This window comes from Passer montanus, unplaced genomic scaffold (genome assembly GCF_014805655.1).
Source record: "Passer montanus isolate IOZ18808 unplaced genomic scaffold, ASM1480565v1 scaffold50, whole genome shotgun sequence".
Taxonomy (NCBI): domain Eukaryota; kingdom Metazoa; phylum Chordata; class Aves; order Passeriformes; family Passeridae; genus Passer; species Passer montanus.
Window position 1 is genome coordinate 1,770,458 of NW_024369930.1, and position 20,169 is coordinate 1,790,626.

The window sequence follows — 20,169 nt, forward strand, 5'->3', positions numbered from 1 at the left end:
TGGCAAGAAGGAGAGAACACAGAGCCAGCACTTCAGCAAGGTTGACAATGATTTATAGGAAGGCTGCCCTAAGTTCCACTTGCTTCCAATGCTTCTCTTCCTTGGCTGTGTTTGGGTCAGACTAGAGCGTCACCTCCCCAAAAAGGCAAGGCATAGGAACAGAAAAAGGAACAGAAGAGTGCAAGTCATTTCCCAATATCAGGGAAAAAATTAGCTGAGGAAGCAGGTCTCCTGAGTGCTAATGGATTTCTTTATACATTGCAGAGCACATCAGAGGCTGAAGTAGGTGGCTGTGCCAGGTAACAGAGCATTAATTGCTTCATTTTTAGCTACTCATTTAGGGCACAGTTTAGAGGTCTTTTCAATGTTTATCCAGTAGCATGAAGACAAATTGTGTAGCAGGCTGTAGCCAAGTGTTAGGCTTCACACTCCAAACAATGTGCAGCATGTTGGTAAACTAAATCCCACTACCTTTCCTATTACAGGAGTGATGGTGACAAGAGGCAAAAAATAACCTACTAATGGGTGTCTCTGAGAGTCATCACTCATTGACCTTTGGTATTGAATGAGTAAAGAAGAAGTCTATGGTGAATGAGAGTAGGGCTTAAAGCTAAATAAACAGAAAGTCACTCCTAGATTCTGACAGACTCCGCAGTCCTCTGCCATAGTCTCTTCTGGATTTTTTGTTCATTTAGGCTGTGTTGCTTCTGAAAAAGACATCAGCTATATCAAGTGAGGTGGAATGAGAGTAGGGCTTAAAGTTAAATAAACAGAAAGCCACTCCTAAGAGTCACACAGGTTCTGACAGACTCCACAATCCTCTGCCATAGTCTCTCCTGGGTTTTTTTTGTTCATTTAGACTGTGTTACTTCTGAAAAAGACATCAGCTATATCAAGTGAGGTTGGTAGGCTTTAGAGACAGCTGCATCTACTGTTTCCTTTCTAGACTACTTGATTTTATTTAATTAAAATGAAAAGCCTGTGAATGATTATTTTTATTTAATCTCCCCAGGGCCAGAACTTTCCAAAGGGAACCTGGCAATGCCTATTCACTTAATAGGCTGTGCAGTGCATGGGAAGCACAGGCTCAGCCTGTCTTTGTGCTCCAGCTCTGTCTCTTTATTGCAAACAGCCAGTAACATTCCATCACTAGGTTGATTAGACAATTACTTTTAAATCAACAGTGAACAAATACATTCCTGTAGCTAAACCCAAAAAGTGGAAACAAACATTGCCCTGCTTGACAAGTGCAGGAGTTTGTTATTGTTGATTACAGCTGACCACAAGTTTAAAGTTACTGTTTCCAGTAAACTTAAGGAGTACTGTATTTCATTTTATTGATTGAAAAATCCAATTTAAATAGAGAAAGGCTGCTACTGTGGCTTTGCTTGAAATGCTTCTTAAAACCACACTGTCTTATGAATATTAGAGAAAGTAAATGGTTACTGAGATATTTCCAGCTTGATCATAAATGGTTTCAATTAGACATCATGAAGCAAATTGGAAATGTAGGAAATATGTTGAGTTGGGAAACACTATCTCAGTCACAAAGCATCCTAAAATTAACTTCTCTCTTTAATGCAGTAAATTATCTCTAATTGCACATTTAACTGAAGGAGTAAGCCTCTTTTAATCAGTCATTGACATAAAGTTTATTTGCTTTACAAACTGGTAGATTGATCAGTACAAACATTGATATTTGAAGCTAAACTGTGATATATAATGCTGTCATCTAGAGTCAGGAATCAGAATCAAACATAATACTGTTAAAATGCCTGAAATCAAGAATTACTGTTGGCATAATTTTTAAGTGTGTTTAGTTTCTTATGGTAATACATTTTGCAATCAAAAAATAATAAGACTAGAGATTGATTTCAAGCATTAATGTTCTGCTGACTTTACATGTCTGTTTCTCTACTGGGATAGAAAAGCCCTTTCTTCTCACTCTGTCCATGGCCATTTTGATTACATCTTCAATATGAGTTTGGGGAAGAAATAAGCTATGGCTTTTGTCAAAATCTAAAGGTGTTACCCTTTATTGTCTTAGTGTGCCAAAGAGAGACAAACTCCGGCTTCCTAAACATGACAATGCCAAGGCACCGTTCAGCATTTCCTTTCTTCTCATGATTAGTAATCCACACATGCATAGAGTACAGGGTTCACTGTCCTAATTCCCTCTTCAGTGCTCGGTTTTCTGTAGACTTATCTTTATCCCTGAAAACAAGACCTTTTTCTGATAATTTCCTGGGCTAACCTTCAGGATAATCTGTGTTCTGTGTTTTTGCAGTGTGCCAGCAAGGTGAACGGTGGGCTGTACACCACCACTAAAGACTATCCTGATGAAGCTGTCCATTTTGCCAGGAGTCATCCACTGATGTATCAGCCCATCAGGCCTGTTCATAAGAGACCAATACTGGTTAAAACAGATGGAAAGTACAATCTTAAACAAATAGCAGTGGACAGAGTGGAAGCTGAAGATGGGCAGTATGATGTTTTGTTCATTGGCACAGGTAAATAAAGACAGCAAGAATTTTTACATTTACAATTTAGCAAGTTTTTGTTTGTTTCTTTCTCTGTTTTTGTTTGTTTTGGTTTGTTGTTGTTGGGTTTGGGGTTTTTTTGTTTTTTTGTTTGTTTGTTTTTTTCCCAGGATGAAGCAAATCTATACAGCATTTATTTTTATCAACTTTTCTTTTCATGCCTTCACCTTACAGAGGATGTTAGTCATTCTAGACATGTGCTTCACTGTGATGCTAACATATAGGAAAGTAATGGTAAGGAACTATTTAAAAACTAACAAGAGAAAAAGGTATAGGATTCCATTTTAATTTCTTTTCTCTTCAAAAAATAATATTTTAAAAAATTGTAGAACAACCAGCCTTATTTTTTAAACTTCAGAATACTGTCATATCTCCAAGCTGAGACCTGGAGACCCGAGAGAAACAAAGGTGATTTCCGAAAATATCCATTCAAGTTATTGGCTTTATTCCACAGTTTCTTTTCCTGCGTTCTGGAGACCAGAAGTCTAACTGATACCATTAAAAAAACCTTCCAGCTTCCAGATTTGTGTTTCAACATAGCTGAAGGAAGGAAAGAAGGAGGAAATGCCCGATTTTAAAAATCCCAAAGCTGTTAGAAGTTTCCTGCCAAGTTTTCTTGTCTTTCTTCTGTGCCATTTCACTAAAACATAGGGAGCTTTTTTAACACGAATTTTTAAGCATCTTCCTAACAAACACAATAAAGGCAAAATATAACTTATACCTGCACTAAGTCTAAGAAAGCAGAGAAAAAATAAATACCTTAATGGTGTTTGAAAAATAGAAAAACTTAAGAAAACAAGAGGAAAGGCTGGAACTACACAAGACTTAAGTCACATCTAATCTGTCTGGAAAATAAACAGGGATTCTTACATTCACATTTAATCAATTTAACAACAGGAGCGGTATCACAAATAATTTTGACCATTTTGTCTAGGAAAGCAGTTCCAGTGAATTATTTTTTACTAATGCAATTCCTCTGATAAGTACATTTCAGTGTTGAGAACATTCAAAAAAATCATGTTAATAGAATAGCAAAGCTCTATTTATATCACTGCTGTTTTCTATGGTTTTAAACAGCATATAGTCTTGGTAGAGTCTTGGAAATGGACTTAACCATGGTCTGTAAAACATTGTATCATGTGTCACTTATTTCTGTACAGCAGAATTTACAGTGAGTCCTACATCCTTTATATTTTCTCCTTGCATTTTTAATTGTGACTGCATCAAATATTCTTATACACAAGTCTTTTGTTCAGCAAAGTTGAATCCAAAGTGGATTAAGTGTGTGCTTTAGAGCTGTGCTGGATTGGCCCCCAACAGCTGCCTAATGTTCTCAGGCTGTCTGATCTCAGGTGACATGAAATTCCAGCAAAAGAATTTGATTTTTAGAAACTCTGAAATGAAACCTGCAATCACTACTCTGACAAAGCTCCCATCAGAAAACTCATTGCTTATTTAGGCAATATTATATAGAAAGGGTTGACACATATATATATTTTTAATCCCAGTCCAACACCTGCTGTGTAACATAAGTAAACAGCATCTTACAGCTGAGCAAGTTTCCTTAGGGTAGCAGTGCAGTTTAGAAAGGTTCATCAAAGGCGAAGTCTGAACATCAGAGCTTTCACATGTCTGTCAACAGGATTTGAAGAGGGACTTCCTTATGAAAATCACAGTTCAGAATACAGATTCTTTTCACTGTTCTACTACAAAATGGTTGCCTTTGATTACATAGTCTCTTTGAAAAATGGTGTATGACCCCAGTTTAATGGTTCCTCTTTTTGTGTCACCCTTTGATCTTTTGCTGAACAATTTCCCCAGTGCTTCCCTGCTTAATATGTCTCCTGTAAATGAAAGATGACTGAAAGTAACAGAAGAAAAAAAGTGATATTTGCTATTGTTGATGACAGATTTTCAGATCAAGGAGAGCAAAACTTTCCTATAAATAGCCAGCAAGACAAAACCAAAGTCACGGAAGACCAGATGTTATTTGCGTATTTTACTCTCCTGCAAGAGTTGCAGAGACTGAGAGGCTGATAAATCTAAGTCCAATGTGCCTTAGTCTTTTTGAATGTGCATCCTATATTTTGATTCATCTCCCTTCAACTACACCTTCAGCTCAACAGCAGCTCGGTGGTTCCTTTAGAGAAGGGTAAGAATTGTGCACAATGAGCCCCTGAAGGATTTTGTACTTTTGCCTGGGGGAATGGAGCTGCTGTCAGCAATTAAGGATATTAGTAGTTTGCTATCTAGTGTAAACACTCAGATCCTATAATTAAAGCTACTTTACACTTGCTTGCCTCAATGCATTAGGCTTCCATCTACTCCCATTTCTTTTTCTGAAATATGGTTGCCCTCTGTGATCCTTTTGCTATTCACAATTCGTTATTATGACCCAATGTTTGAAAAAGACAATTAATTATGTATCTTTCAAGTGTCTAAATTGACTCTTATTTGCCAGGGACAAATTTTCATATATCTCATTTTCTAAGAGTAAGAATCCTCAGTAATGACAGCACAATGCAACTACCTTTACATATGTATAAATTTCAATCCATTATCAATTTGAAGTCATTTCAGGTATTTGAAGGTGTCCTAGGGTATATAAATGTTATATAAATGTTTTAACCAATCATAACCTTTACTTTTGTTTTGTTTTCTTTTAAATTTGTGTCCAGATAATGGTATTGTGCTGAAAGTCATAACAATTTACAATCAAGAGACAGAATCAATGGAAGAAGTGATTCTTGAAGAGCTGCAAGTATTCAAGGTGAACTGTGTTGTATACAAAGTCTTGAATTTTTGTCAGAATTAAAATGTCAAAAAAATCTGAGGATAGTCAAATATATAATATATGTGTGCAAGAAATTTTCTCATTATCTAGAAATTTGATGACAGAAAACTTTCATTTTCAAATGAAGTTTTTCTAATGTCCCAAGTACCAAAGCATGCTGAAGTAAATCACGAATAGTGCCTTTCTATTTATGTCCTTGGACATTGGAGTGCAACTTTTAATTAGAAACTTACTGCATTTTGTTTAATTTTCCCTCCTATCCAATTAAATAATTAAAAAAGTATAACTGCACACATTAAAATGTGCCTGCTACAATCTTGGAGACCTAAATGAGATCCAGATAGAAAAAGTCCACTCAGAAAAAGTGAATCAGCTAATCTGTCTCTACAGTGGGCAAACATGGGTCTTAGTGAGGCAGAACTCCATTCTCCTAAGGAACAACCTATGACTAAAGCTCAGTTCTTGGCATGTGACAAAGCTAACATAATGAAATTCTCTTAGTGAGTATTCTCATCACGTCATGTTAGCCAAATAAAGCTATATTTACATTTGCCTGCTTCAAGCTATAGGGAGAATCTAATATAAAAAGTTAGACATTTAAATCTGGTACCTGAATTTAGGCAGTGTAACTATTCACTTGTTGCCTGCAGGGAAAATTACAGAATTTACCCTTCTTGATAAAGCTAGTTTTCAATAGAACTATAAGGGGCTATGTATTGTTCCAAGAAATCTGAGCAGAAGGCAGAGAGGACAATGGTAAAAGAAGGAATTTCTGCTATTTTCATCTTATCTTCAATGAATGTTTTGTTGTAAAGAGCACTCCACTTATCACTCTCAAGCAGGACAAAAGACATTCAGTGGTGACAAGAGTTAATGTCATGTTTGACAGGGAAATTGTAGTGTTCCTGTAGCTCTGATAATCCTGAATTAAGTGTTGGCTGCTTGTTTCCAAATAAACTGTTTTAAAGCAATATTTCTGAAAGTCACAATTTCCTCACATCTTTCTCAAAAAAAGTCAAAGTATTTAGCAAAGCTGAATGGCATAAGTAAATACCAATATTATTTTACCTGATTTATTTTCATAGCAAAAATATATTATTTTTTCTAAGCAAACAAATATTTCCTAATTTTTTAGATGCCAGTTCCTATTATTTCTATGGAAATCTCTTCAAAAAGGGTAAGTATTTTGCAAGTTTGAAATATGATGACTGTGACTCAAACATAATGAATCTGTAAATTGCATAGAGCTAGCTGCATGGACAGATAGATGTACATTGTCTATAATGAGATCTGGTTGGATACATGTAAGTGTTCTGTAATATAAACTTATATGCTTATATGGTTATGTGCTCTGTTCCTTTATAATGTATTTATGTTTTTCAATTCCAATGGTAAATATCCTTAGTTCACAATACCATACATATCAATGCAAATAAAAAACAATCTGTTTCATGAGTTACCATTGTACTAATCACAGTAGGAATTAGATTGGTGAATATGGCAATTCACAAAAAAGTTCTTTGTTGATAAATGCAGACAGACTTCAGCCCCATGGGGATATCAGCAAAAAGAGCCGTGCTGCCTCTCCCACATATTCAATTGCCCTGTAGGGCTGTATGGATCTCAGTTCTTCTTGAGTTTCTGAAAATTTCTGCTGACGTAAACACCCAATTTATTATAGTTGTGGGCAGATTCTCTTCCATATTATATCATGTCATCATATCATCTCAGCATGGAGCCATTATAAACATCCAAGGATAGTTATAACTTAACATTAAACATGTCCACAGTGATGTTAGACATCCGGTGCGATGTAGGTGCACATAAACACAGTGAAACACAAGTAACAAAGAATGAAATCTGCATTATTAAGAGGTGTGACTGTGCCCCAAAGAGTTATTTGAGTCTTGGTGTCTAATCAACTTGCATTCTTCCTGTATGTAATGCAGAAAGTCAAAATCCTGTGATGGTAATTCAGAGATGGATTTGGGTCAAAGTATTTTGAATTATTTCCTTCCTCAATCTTTTTCCATGGACTGTGAAATCTGGAGACTAGATTATCTGATAATGAACAATCTAACACTGCACCTAATTGATGATTTGGAGAAAGACTTGGTGTCTTTTCAGATGTTTGCCTTACCTTTAACTCTCAATGAATTGTCATGGTTAAAGGGTTTTGTTGGAAGAGTAAAACAGAGATATCATAAAATATGAAGTAGAATTCCCCCCTTATATTCATCTCCCAAGAGGTGTGCTAACTCTACTAATTCAAGGCATATCTGGAAAATCTGGACCGATCTTCAAAAAAGCCACCAGAACAACCCAGGAGTTGAAGAAAAAAACTTCTTGTGAGAAGTAAAAGTAGCTTTACTTTTCCAAGATACCAAAAAGAAGACAGAAAGAGAAGAGGAGAGTCATATATATATATTTTTTGCTGTGTGAAGTGACTTCCTACTGTGTATGTGAGGATTCTCAAACATTGGTGGCAAAACAATATCAGATTAAAAACCAAGATCTGCTTGTTGAATGTAGATAAACTTATTCTTGAAATAGGATACAGTTTTCTGACACTGATGACAATTAAATGTTGGAATATGTGTTAGGGTCAGAGTTGGCACCAAGTAATTTTGTCTTTCAAGTCAGCAGGAATACAACATAGTTGAGCATACATGAAAAAAAAGTTGTACCTCAAGTATTTTTGCTGCTCTTTTTGACCTTGGAGTTACTGAGCCTGTGGAGATCTCTTTGCTACCTATGTCTCCATATCCTTATAACACTGACCAGTCTTCACCAAGTCATGGTACAGTAAAATATCACATTTCAGGGCTGAGCTTGTTATCTGCAGAGACTGGGAAAGAATGTTCTTTGATGTTCAGTTGGCTAGATATCAGATGCTTCTTTTACCTCCTGTGCTTTACCAAGACTTAAAGTCTTTACCCCTGCTAAAAGATAAAAGAGAAAATCTCATCTCATACGTCTCATTGAAAGTGTTGTTCACGTCTTCTGGGACAATCACACTGCAGCACTTGCAGACAAAGAATTCCCCTCAAACAAGTGTCCTAGGTTTTCTCTTCATTCCAGTTGGCAGATTGAGTTCCTGCTACTATCATCTGGTTTATCTCACCAGAAAAAGTATTTGAGCATTGTTGTTACCAGCCTCTCCTAGTTTATTCCCCTGGCATCTCTGAAAGTTAAATTTCTATGATCTAAAGAGATATAAGAAATATAATAAGGAACAAGAACAGACTATTCAGATTAAAAATTATATTTTGTGCTAGACTAAATAAAGTGTCAATATTTTCCAGCTTTAAGTAACTTCAAAATACCAGATTTTGAATGTTACATCAAAGAGTAGAAATTATGGACTAAATTTGGCCACTAGGATGGGCAGAACTTAGGAATCCTTTTTCTGACTGGTAAAATTTTGGAAGTGATCTGTGCATAAACGGTTTCTACTGCAGTGCACAATGCATATTTTCTGTGTTCAGAAAATTTACATTTGTCAGCAACAAGACTTTTTCTCAAAATCCTTTCAATACAAGCTATTCTCTTCTGAAATTATTGTGCTATCATCTGAAGAATTAAATTGATTATCTGTTATTTGATTTGAAAAGGATATCTATGTGAGCTCAAAAGATTCAAACAATGAATGCTAATACTGAAAAAACCCCACCCAAACCCTGCAAACAAATACTAAAGAAGTAGATAGTGACCAGGTAATTTGTAAGGAAAGACTGCACAGCAACAGGAAAATAATTAAATGTCTATCTATGTGTCATCTATCTCCTGAGCACTGAGGTGTTATACAAATCATAGCACAACTGTGCATGTAAATATGAGACCGTATTCTAAGTAGCAACATCAAGAGTTAAATTTACTTGAAAACTCCCATTTTAAAACTGAGCTTGCTTATAACTCTTGCATAAATGTAAATATGAGACTGTATTCTAAGTAGCCACATCAAGAGTTAAATTTACTTGAAAACTGAGCTTGCTTATAACTCTTGCATATTTGAGCTTCTTTGTTTAAAGTCTTTCCTGTCAAGTTGGCGGTTGGTTTTTTTTGCAGGTTAGGTAACAGACAAGTGTAAAGAGGGAGGCATTAGAAAGTATCTAGATGAAGAAAAAGAAATGTAAACCCTTGCCTATTCAAACACAAAGCTGAAACTTCAGAAGCAAGAAAATTCCAAAATAAACTTGTTCATTTTGCCTTCTTTCTCTTTCTCTGTCCACAGTAGGAGTTTAATCTGTAATCAGATATTTTCCTGCAGAGTAACTCTGCCTCCCTCAGGTCACAGGCTGGAGGCACAACAAGCAACGGTTAATTTAACAATTTCAATAACTGCATTGGGAAGAGAAGTTTTAGTGGACATTTCAGGAAAATTATGCATTTTTTGTGGTGTATATTTTGCAGCAACAGCTCTACGTGGGATCTGAGGCAGTCATAGCCCAAGTGAAGTTCCACCAGTGCGACATGTACGGCACAGCTTGCGCCGACTGCTGCCTGGCTCGGGATCCCTACTGCGCCTGGGATGGGATCTCCTGCTCCCGCTACTACCCCACAGCAGTGCAGGCAAAGAGGTGAGAGCTCCTGCTTCTTCTGATACTCTTTTTACAAATATCTACATCAGCAGTTTCTACTGCAACATAGAGTACTTCGTATCTCCCCGTCAGACATAGCCCATGAGACAGCATCATCTTATTTCTCAGCATAACCTTAGGGGATTGCAAGAAACCAAACTCACAAGATGGCATAAATCACAGTAGCAGGAATATTTTTATGACCAGAGCTAAGTCACTTCCTAATTATTTGCATCACACTGTAAACCCTAATTTCCTCAACATTTTTTTGTGGCTTTGCAATATGAGTGACCCTAGCATAGGTAGCTAGCACCAAATGTCACCGTTAGGTCGCAAGTGACATACACACACGTGATTAGGGTTCAAGAAGAAAATGTTTTTATTTTGCGTGTTCTTTAGCTTATATACTCTTAATAAAGCATGATCTTAAGTCATTAACTACATCACAATAACTTATTATATTCATTGATGCAATATAATTAACATCAATATAATTGGCAAAAGTTTTACAGAAATTTAATAAGGCACGCATACACATCTACTTATGCGTGTAGCCTAGCTTACAAAAATGTTCATGTATCTTTTCTAATTTGTTTCCATGCTGATGGCCTTGTCTTCTTCCTTGCTATGCATATACTTGAAAATCATCAATTGTAATTTCTTCTATTAACTCAGCTTTGCTTGCAGGCCAGCTGTCAAGCCCCTCCATACATATACAACAGAATTTCTAAAAAAAAAATATCAAAGATACTTTGTTATTAGTCATATACCTTCACCAACCAAAATCCACCAGAACAGATTTTCTGCAAAAGCTAAGGTTTGGTTTAGGTTTTCTGCAGTGGATTGAAAAGCAAATTACTCTAGAGGCAAGTTCAAAGCACAGACCTGATTTGGGTGGTTTGATTCTTTCTTATGGAGACTCTCTCTGTATCACCCTTCACTTATTAATGGTTCTTGACCTTCACTCTTTCATTCAATGATTTCTTTGGGACCTGTTGTCCTCCCTTCCCTCTCAAACCCAGGTTCTGCAATTCAGCTGCACAGATCAAGTCTAGAATACGCATGTTTTAATCCAGACCTTTTCACAAAAATTAGTCATCTTTGTCACTTAGAGCAATTTCTTACCTGAATCAGCAAAATTTTGGTATTGCATAATTCAAATAATTTCTGTGGCTTTTTAGCAATTACTGGTTTTAAAAATATATGCTTATTTATATTAGACCTACATGGACTATAAGAATGAATTAAAGAAATTCCAGAGAGACTTTTTAAAACTTCTGGTCATGGTTAAGTGCAAACCAAGTCACTGTATCCCAAATCTTTATTGTTTCTTAAGAAAAATCAGGAATATGGGGCTTTTTATTTAGTAATTTTTCATTTGGTATATTTTAGCTTTCCATGAACCAGGATGCACTCAAATGCATGCTGACTATTTCCAGGCATAACAGGCATTTCCATACTTTTTTTAAAAGATAATTAATCCAGTCATGTTACCTTTGGCAATATCACTTTTTGGGTAAGGCACATTTAAAAGTACAAATGAGAAACACAGTGTGTGACTCAGCATAATTGATCAGGCATAACAGACATTTCCATACTTTTTTTTAAAAGATAATTAATCCAGTCATATTACCTTTGGCAATATCACTTTTTAGGTAAGGCATATTTAAAAGTACAAATGAGAAACACAGTGTGTGACTCAGCATAATTGAGAATATTTTGGATTTACTGCACTAAGGTTAACCCAAGCAGGAAACCTATATGACTTTTACAAGCAGGACTGCACAGTTTTCTTGTGTCTTTTGTGAATATAGGGAAGGAAATTGGGCTCTGGTTGACTGCTCAGGGTGAAATGAGTCTGGTTAAAATTTTCAGGGCCCAGATTAAGAAAGATGAGCAGCTATACAGTGGGCCAGGGAGAATAATGTCCTACAGTATAAGTAGAAATTGGATTATCGTAATGATAAAGCATATGGGTTACTCCTCTGATGATGTAAAAGTCATTTGGGAGGGAAGGGGGGTTAAAAATTTCCCAGCAGCATTTTAGGTTGCTAGCAGTATCACCATTTATGTTGTGCAGGCTACTTGTTGCCTAAGAAAGGATGAGAGAAACTCACTGAGGCCTGGACTTTGTTGTACATGTTTCTCACCTAAGACAATTTCCAGACCAGCAGGCTTTAAGTTCTCTGAAAACACATTTATCCAGGATGGAGTGATATGGGCAGCACCCAGGCACTTTCCTGAGCCTTATTTCCCCAACATTCAGCAGGTCAGCCTCTAAAAGAAGAAAATACTGCTGCTATCTCCCTCCTTCTCTTAAGATAAGCACTGTAGCAGTGGAGAAGGGATTTGCACTCAATTGAATGTTCTTGAAGTCTGCAAAACTTGTTTTCCGTATCAGAGTTTAGGGAACAGCCGGCAAAACTAACAGTGTTGAGAGGCATGAATGGCATTTGCTTTGTTCACTTTAGGTCACAGCTGAAGCTCAGAGCATTTTAAATTTCAGGCCTTACACTAACTGTGTGGTACATGGAGAGGCAGGGAGAGGAGAGGTACTAGGGACATGTGTATGGAAGCTGTTTTAGGCTGCTTCCTGTTAGGTGCCATGTGAAGAGTACTGGAGGACAAAGCAGGTCCTGGCAGACAGTGTGGAGTTCTTTGATACCAAGTAGCACTGATTAGTTGATAACCCTGCTATGGCTTTTAATTTAATTAATGCCACATCCCAGAACATTCATGTCTTAGTATGGCCTTGTCTCAAGGCTCCAGATTTCTGCTGAAGCTGTACATGGTAATACAAGTAATGTGAGTGCAAGGGGCATTGGAAAGCCCCTTTTTTCTCCTGTCCCTGATACCTGTCCCTTTATTGGAGTCATGGAGTTGTGCCTTACATTATAACACACTTGAGCTGACCTTAGTACCACCAGTCTCTGCTCAAATTTGTCCTTCAATCTGTACATTTATGTAGACTTTTTATCTGTAAGAGCAGTGCTGGTAGTGGGTAAGGGCTCTGCTCAAAGCTCTCCTTTTAATTCCAGTCCTACTGGTGAGGAATTGAATTTGGGCAGGGATGTACAATGTGTCCTCCCCACTTTGATCCAAATACTGTCTGCTTTAGATCCTCATGCCTCCAAGGTACAGCAAGTGTTTAGAGTAACATTAAATAGAAATCTGTGAACTAAGTCATGTAACAGATTTAGAGAGAAGTGAAGCATAAATATAAAACCCTTATGCTTGGCATCTGGTATTGATTTTTTAAGTTGTGAAAGTCTATAACTCCTTGTACATGTATATCCTGGATAACTAATTAAATATGGGATTTATTTAAGGAAAAATAAAAACTGAGTCCATATCTTGATGTTGGCAGCACAGCACAGCAAAGAACAATTCCATGGTAATTACAGGTGTATGGCTCCTGAATACTGCAAATACCTCAGATGGCAGAAGGAATTTCTATTGCATTCAAATTTTGTGAAGCACACTTGAGAAAGCCGAGGTCCAGGACTTAAATGCTTTAGTTCACTATTAGCTCTGCAATCTGTATTTAGGCAGTTTCAATTTTTATCTAAACAAGCACCAAATTCACAAGTGAGATTCTTTGCTGTACCAGCTCACCATCCAGGCTGAAAAAGGTCTGAAGTATTTTAAAAATGTCTTTGAACTTGAGTATGCATTGTGTGATTCTATAACTAATTTTTAGAAGCTGACAGTCTCTCTTCTGCCTCCTCTTCCTCTCCGTCTTCTTTCTCCATCACCACTCCACCAGCAGGAACGCAGTCTCCTGATTTACTTATGCAAACTTGAGTAGTGCCTTTTCTTCACAACACTTTTGATTTTGCCTCATACATTCCTGGGAAATAATAAAGAAAAATTAAAATTATGGTGATGGTAATGATGATGACGATGATGATGATGACTGTATTGCTTTCTTGCAGATCATTTTTACTAGGTTCTTGAAAGCACAGAGTTAAGGGCTGAAATCTAAATCAATGAAATTACAGATTGCAAAAGATACTTCCTGAAATTCAGTACATTTTTTAATCACTGAAAATTGTTCCTTACAGTAATTTATCTCAGGGATTGTCTGATACTCTATTATTCTGAGTAAAATAATTTCTAAGAAAAAAATATAATACCACGCTAATGTCAGTATTTGTGAAACGAGTTTATCTCCCAGCATCTCCCTTTCAGCACCTCTCTCCACTTTTTCCTTCTATTTCAGAAAATAGTAAGTGAAGGCACTGAAAATAGTAAGTGAAGGTGCTGTATCTTCCCCAGCCTTCACAGTTGCAATAGTAAATTCCATCAAACAAACATTTCTTTCTTTAATGGTTCTGACAACTGGAGAAATAATCCTGTCTTACAGAACTAGGATTTTTTTAGCTTTACAGTGACCTTAAAGAACTGATGAGTAAGCAGAACATGTTTGCTACCAATTCCTGCTAGATAGAGCTGTTGGACCTGACAGCAGCAGGATTTTCTTGTTTGTTTTTTTTTAAAGGCTAATGCATATCCTATAGTGTTTATGTATATTTGTGCAGGAGAATGTCTCTTCTGAGTAATCTACACACCCAACAGACTTTCAAACCTGGTGACATTTGTCAGCACTGACACTACACATGGCAATGACAACACCCAGGGCAGAAGAAGGCCCAGTTGCTACCTCTGTTTTTCTTTAATAAGATGCAAGTGTTGATAACATTTCTCCCTGAAAGCACGATGCAGTCTTCACTGAATTTCCAGATTCCCCTGAAACAACAATGGAAAAACACTGGCTCTTCGCTGAATATCAATGGAGGTTAATCTTGGTCCACCAAGAACTCTGGATCAGGAGTTCATACGAGTGACAGAACTCAGAAAATAATCACTGTCTACAGCCAGATTGAAAATGAAATGAGTAACATCCATGGACAAGACTTTTAGATGGTGTAAATCTAAATAGTTTCAGTAAATTCAATTTGTGACAAATTAAAATTTTATCTTTTGGGTGCACATAGAACTGGAGAATAACCTTATTTCACTAGAAAATCCAAAGAATAACAGAATTCTTTGGCTTTGTTTCTAACATAATTTATATTGTACACATACCTACTGTGTAAGATTTGCTGCACTGCATATTTCTTCTGTTAATCTGTTATGTATAGCATTGGCAATGCTGTATAGAATTACTCTTTATGCAAATGTAGAAACAGTATCCTTAGAAAAAACTACGTTTGAGGTTGTTAGACATAGTAATGTAACAAGATACAGAATTCCAATAGATTCTTTTATTTCCCAAGTAAACAATCTTAATTTTATTTATCAAGACACTCAAAGAAAATAAATGCTATATGAAGGCACAATTCTTCTGAGAAGGCACCATATAATAATGGTTTTAACTTTTTTTTTTCTCTATAAATGAAATAAAAAACCTCAAACCTCAAAAGTCAGAATGATTTTAGTTTCAAAAGGGCTTGTTTTTTTTCCAGGTCAAAAACAGGGCTTACATGTTCTGACCCCAGTTGTTCTTCCACCAGTTCACTTTCTAGGTATGGGCATTCATGAATGTGTATATTTCCTGGTTGAGAAAAATGAGCTCAGTAACTGTCTGGTACAAAGGTGAAATAAAATAAAGTATTTCTTCCACACATTGAGATTCTCAAGTGAAGGAAAAAAAAAGAAAAAACCATGAGAGTAAAGGATAAAAGAAGTACCATTCACATACATGGGAAACTGTGCTGAATCAAAAACCAAAAATTTCCTTCCTTTTTGGAGAGAGAGCCCAAAGACAGGCTAAAGGTTCCTATGACTGAATGTTACCTAGTCAGCTCAAAGGATCTTTTTTTGTATTTATAACATTAGTATAGTTATATATAAAATGGCCACATAATTGTACCTCTTCTCCAGAGAAGCATGTTTCTTTTTTCCAGACATATAATTCCCAGTAGGCTGAGTAGAGAGAAAATACTGATTTATAGGTGAGCACTTCTCACAACAATGGTAAATTGTTAGCAATCAATGTTTAACTCCTTAAGTTTTTAATGAAGGCTAGTTTAGCATAAGCCTAACCACATGTAAGCAAAAAATGTTCTTTCAAATATTCCCACTTTTTCCCCTCCAGACGTTTCCGCAGACAAGACGTTCGGCACGGGAATGCAGCGCAGCAGTGCTTTGGCCAACAGTTCATTGGTAATATATTCACTCATACAAGCATTCACTTACAGATGCTTGTAAAGGGCTGGAACAGCCAGCACAGAGCTTGCCAAGAGCACGAGCCAGACCGTGATCTCACCTGCTGGTTTTCTCTGGCTTGTTCCTGTCATGTTGTAAGAGCCATGGGGCTGAGCCCCTGTCATCCAGGTCTAAGGGTGGCTGTCTCATGGCAGGTCAGGTGCATCCCAAAATGTTCATGAGGTGCTGCAGCACTGACATTGAGACTAGAGATGAGAGGATGCATCCCAATGGCTCCCAACAGAGAAAGAAAAAAAAAAAAAAGCAAAAAAAAAAAAAGAAAAAGCAGAAAGATGAGGCAGTGAGGCAGGGATAAGAAACAATGGAGTTGCTGAAATATGTATGAAATAGTCTTAGAATTTAAGAATAGGCATGAGCAGTGACATTTATGATTAAGTTTTCTCTTAAAAAATATAAGATATAATACTGTTATCCACACCTTGGAAAGTGAGGATTTCAAACATGGGTATTGGGAATAGAAAAACAGAAAGAAAACAATTGCATGGAAATGCTCTGTATTTTGCAGAATAATATGCAACACATTTATAGAAGAAAAAAATAAAGCATAAAAGTTTATTCTAGAATGATATCCAGAGAAACACTGTTTTAAATATTTACATATATGTATTTTTATTAGAGAAAACTTTATTAAAATTGAAGAATTGAAATCCATTGGAGGATATTGTACATTTTGGAAAAGTATATTCCAATATTAAGTGCTAATTCTTCCACAAGTTTGAAATACAACAGAGAAATCACAATTATATAAAACAGTGTATTGTTTTAGGATATAAAGCTATTTGGGCTCAAGAATCTTTCTCACTGTTATGGAATAAAATTATTTCATTAATGAAGCAGTTGATTTTGTCCAGTGTAACTAGTTTATCGTCCTTCAGATGTTTTGTTGGATTGAAAACCAGAAGTAAATATTGATTTAATTCATTCATTTTGTTTTTAGTAGCACCATTGGGCCCAAACTGTACATTCAGTTAATAGATGTATACCTTGAATATGTATAACATTGGTTAGAGTATTTATAGTGTCATTCTGCAAACAGTTATGTGCTGTAATTATCCCTAAAAAAATTGAATTTTTAAAATCATATTTAAACATGTTTCGAATCCTCCTGTTTCACTGAGTGAAAATGAAATTAACTATTCATAAGAAACAGGCACAAGCAATTAGCAGTGTGAAAGGCTGAGATCTGTTTCTCTGTAATCTTGGGTGAGTCACGGCACAATTTGGTCAGATGCTGTGAAAGCCTGGGATAATGGGGAAATTAATTTAGCAGGTCAGATCTTCCTTAGACATTACTTTCCAGTCACTGTCTGGTTGGATCTGAATTAAGCTTCACTCCTAAATGTAAAAATACCCTGAACATGGAGTGTAGCAAGTACTTGCAGGAAGACTTTTTTTAAACATTTATTTTCCTTTCAGGTGAAGTTCTGGAGAAGACTGAGGAGCGACTTGTTTATGGAATAGAGTACAACAGCACTCTTCTGGAGTGCACCCCTCGGACCTTACAAGCAAAAGTCATCTGGTTTGTCCAGCGAGCACATGAAACTAAGAAGGAAGAGGTAAATATTCCTATAGACTAACTTTTTTCAATAAAAGAGCCCATTGTTAGGAACATTACATCTTCACTGAATTTCTGCCACCAGTTGCTGGAATGTATACAGGTGTCAGGGAAAATCACTATGTTCATCTGGTCTCTTGAATTAATAGACCTGAGAATTTCACTGCATTCAACATCTTGAATGCAGATGTTAGACATGTAGTGAAGCTAAGATCTCAAAACAAAAGAAAATCCATAATTTTTCTTGGTATGTTTTTGCAGGGAAGAAATGTGTATGTATTATTTCCAGTGTTAATCTAACTTAACTTCTATTCATTGTTGCTGCCTCACCCATTTATTACAAAATTTTTTACAAATGAGAATTGGTGGATTTTCTGCCACTTTTATGTGTATTTTACCATATGAAAGTGCTTCATAAGTGCTATCATGTTTATTCCTCAATACCTCTCTGATACACATCAATGTAGCTATCACTGCAGTGTAGATATGTCACTATAGGGCCTGGTAAAAATATCCCCATCTTTCTTATAAGCCCCTTTTAAGTACTGAAAGGTCAAAATAAGCTCTAGAACCTCCTCTCCTCTAGGCTGAGCAACCCCAGCTCTCTCTTTCTTCGTAGGCGAAGTGCCCCATTCCTCTCTTCATTTTTGTGACCCTCCTCCAGTCCCACTCTAACAGGTCCATGTCTGCCTTGTTCTGAGGATCCCCAGAGCTGGATGCAGCCCTCCAGGTGGGGGCTAACCAGAGCAGAGTGGAGGGAGAGAATCACCTCCCTTGACCTGTTAGCCGCACTTCTTGTTACACAGCACAGGATACAGTTGGTTTTCTACAAGTGGACATGGCCAGCTCTCATCCAGTGCCTCCTCCCTCAGTACTGCCAGGTCCTGAATTCATTCACTTTAGGGATGCTTTTGATCCCTTCATCACTCAATACCTCTGCTTAAATTCATCACCTTACTGTTAAATGAAAAGCTGGGGATACCATTTCCTGGCCAGTCCTGCTGCTTGATTAGACAGCTCAGTGCTCCCTGCTTGCCAACATCTGTGAATGTATCAGGAACATTACTGTAGCCCTCAGGAGGTGTAGGAGGAACTCAAACAGCAGACTCAGAACTGAGGCTTTAAGATCACAATGGTCCTGCAGTTAGATATGAAAATACTTTTATGAACGTCTCCTCAAAAACATACCAGTCTGTAGGAGAATTCATAGGGATCCTTATCAAAGGTCAGCTGGCAAATGCCCTTTTTTTCTTCCATCCTGTAGATTATTTGAATGTTTCTAACTTATTTCCCTTTGCAATTAAAACATGGATCTGTCTGCTTCACTATATGTTCTTCCATGCTTCCCAGGTTCTTTAGATTGTTCTCCATTTACAACTCAATCTCTTCTTTACTTCAAGTAAATATTTTTTATTTAATATTACAAAAACACTCTGAATTAAAAATTTGTCGATCTCTAATCTTCCTCTCAAAATTGAATATTACAGTCATTAAAATATAGTTCAAAAATAATTGAATTGGTTTAATGTAATACCAAAGGCCTGTGTTCTATAATTGCATTTTATGGGTTTTTTTTCAGGTGAAGACCGATGATAGAATAATAAAAATGGACCTTGGCCTTTTATTCCTGAAGCTGCATCGACTGGATGCAGGGACTTATTTTTGTCAGACAGTGGAACACAGCATTGTTCACACTGTCAGGAAAATCACCCTGGAAATAGTTGAGGAGGAACGTGTAGACGAAATGTTCAATAAAGACTATGAGGAGGAGATCCCTCACAAAATGCCATGCCCAATGCAGAGCAGTATACCTCAGGCTTCAAAGCCATGGTATAAGGAATTTCTTCAACTGATAGGTTACAGCAACTTCCAGAGGGTGGAAGAATATTGTGAAAAAGTGTGGTGTACAGATAAGAAGAGAAAAAAGCTGAAAATGTCTCCATCCAAGTGGAAATATGCCAGCCCTCAGGAGAAGAAGGCAAGGATCAGGCCAGAGCATTACCGGCTGCCCAGGAACATAGCTGACTCTTGATGGAAAAAATCCATCCTCTGTTTCTGAGCAAAATTTTATTTGGACTTAAGAGGGAGAAATCAGTCTTGGTTTGAGTAAATTTCACAGGTTTATATATGTAAAATATTGGGACTGAAAACAAAAATGCTATGGTAAGTTATATTGTACACTCATGATGACTGTTTAGAAGCATTTTAAACAAAATCTTCCCAACTATCTGGTTCTAAGTAAGTAAATGCAATCAGAGTTTTGCATTAGGGAGGACGTGACAATCTTCAGGTTTTGAGTGCTTGAATCAGTTTCCTGTGTGGATTGTGCTTGCGCTGTATATTGTTGCACATGATGGCATATTTAACAAATTCAAATAGCTAAACATTCACAAGTGGATGAAAAGTACAAGGGATATATTTTCTTTGTTTCACAAATTTCTCATACTTCTGAAAGCAGCACGTCTTGAG

At 36.7% G+C, this 20,169-nt stretch overlaps 1 protein-coding gene across 2 annotated transcripts in view; it reads left to right on the forward strand.

The window, feature by feature from the left end:
• SEMA3E (semaphorin 3E) overlaps window positions 1–19,734 on the forward strand; it is a 131,554-nt gene extending 111,820 nt beyond the window's left edge. For both annotated transcript variants that reach the window (XM_039723795.1, XM_039723796.1), the window contains exons 12-18: window positions 2,288–2,510; window positions 5,219–5,310; window positions 6,470–6,511; window positions 9,748–9,914; window positions 16,015–16,082; window positions 17,562–17,701; window positions 19,280–19,734. In XM_039723795.1, the coding sequence (XP_039579729.1) occupies window positions 2,288–2,510; window positions 5,219–5,310; window positions 6,470–6,511; window positions 9,748–9,914; window positions 16,015–16,082; window positions 17,562–17,701; window positions 19,280–19,732 (1,185 nt within the window). In that variant the 3' untranslated portion in view covers window positions 19,733–19,734. The remainder of the gene's footprint in view (window positions 1–2,287; window positions 2,511–5,218; window positions 5,311–6,469; window positions 6,512–9,747; window positions 9,915–16,014; window positions 16,083–17,561; window positions 17,702–19,279) is intronic.
• Window positions 19,735–20,169: the final 435 nt, after the last annotated feature.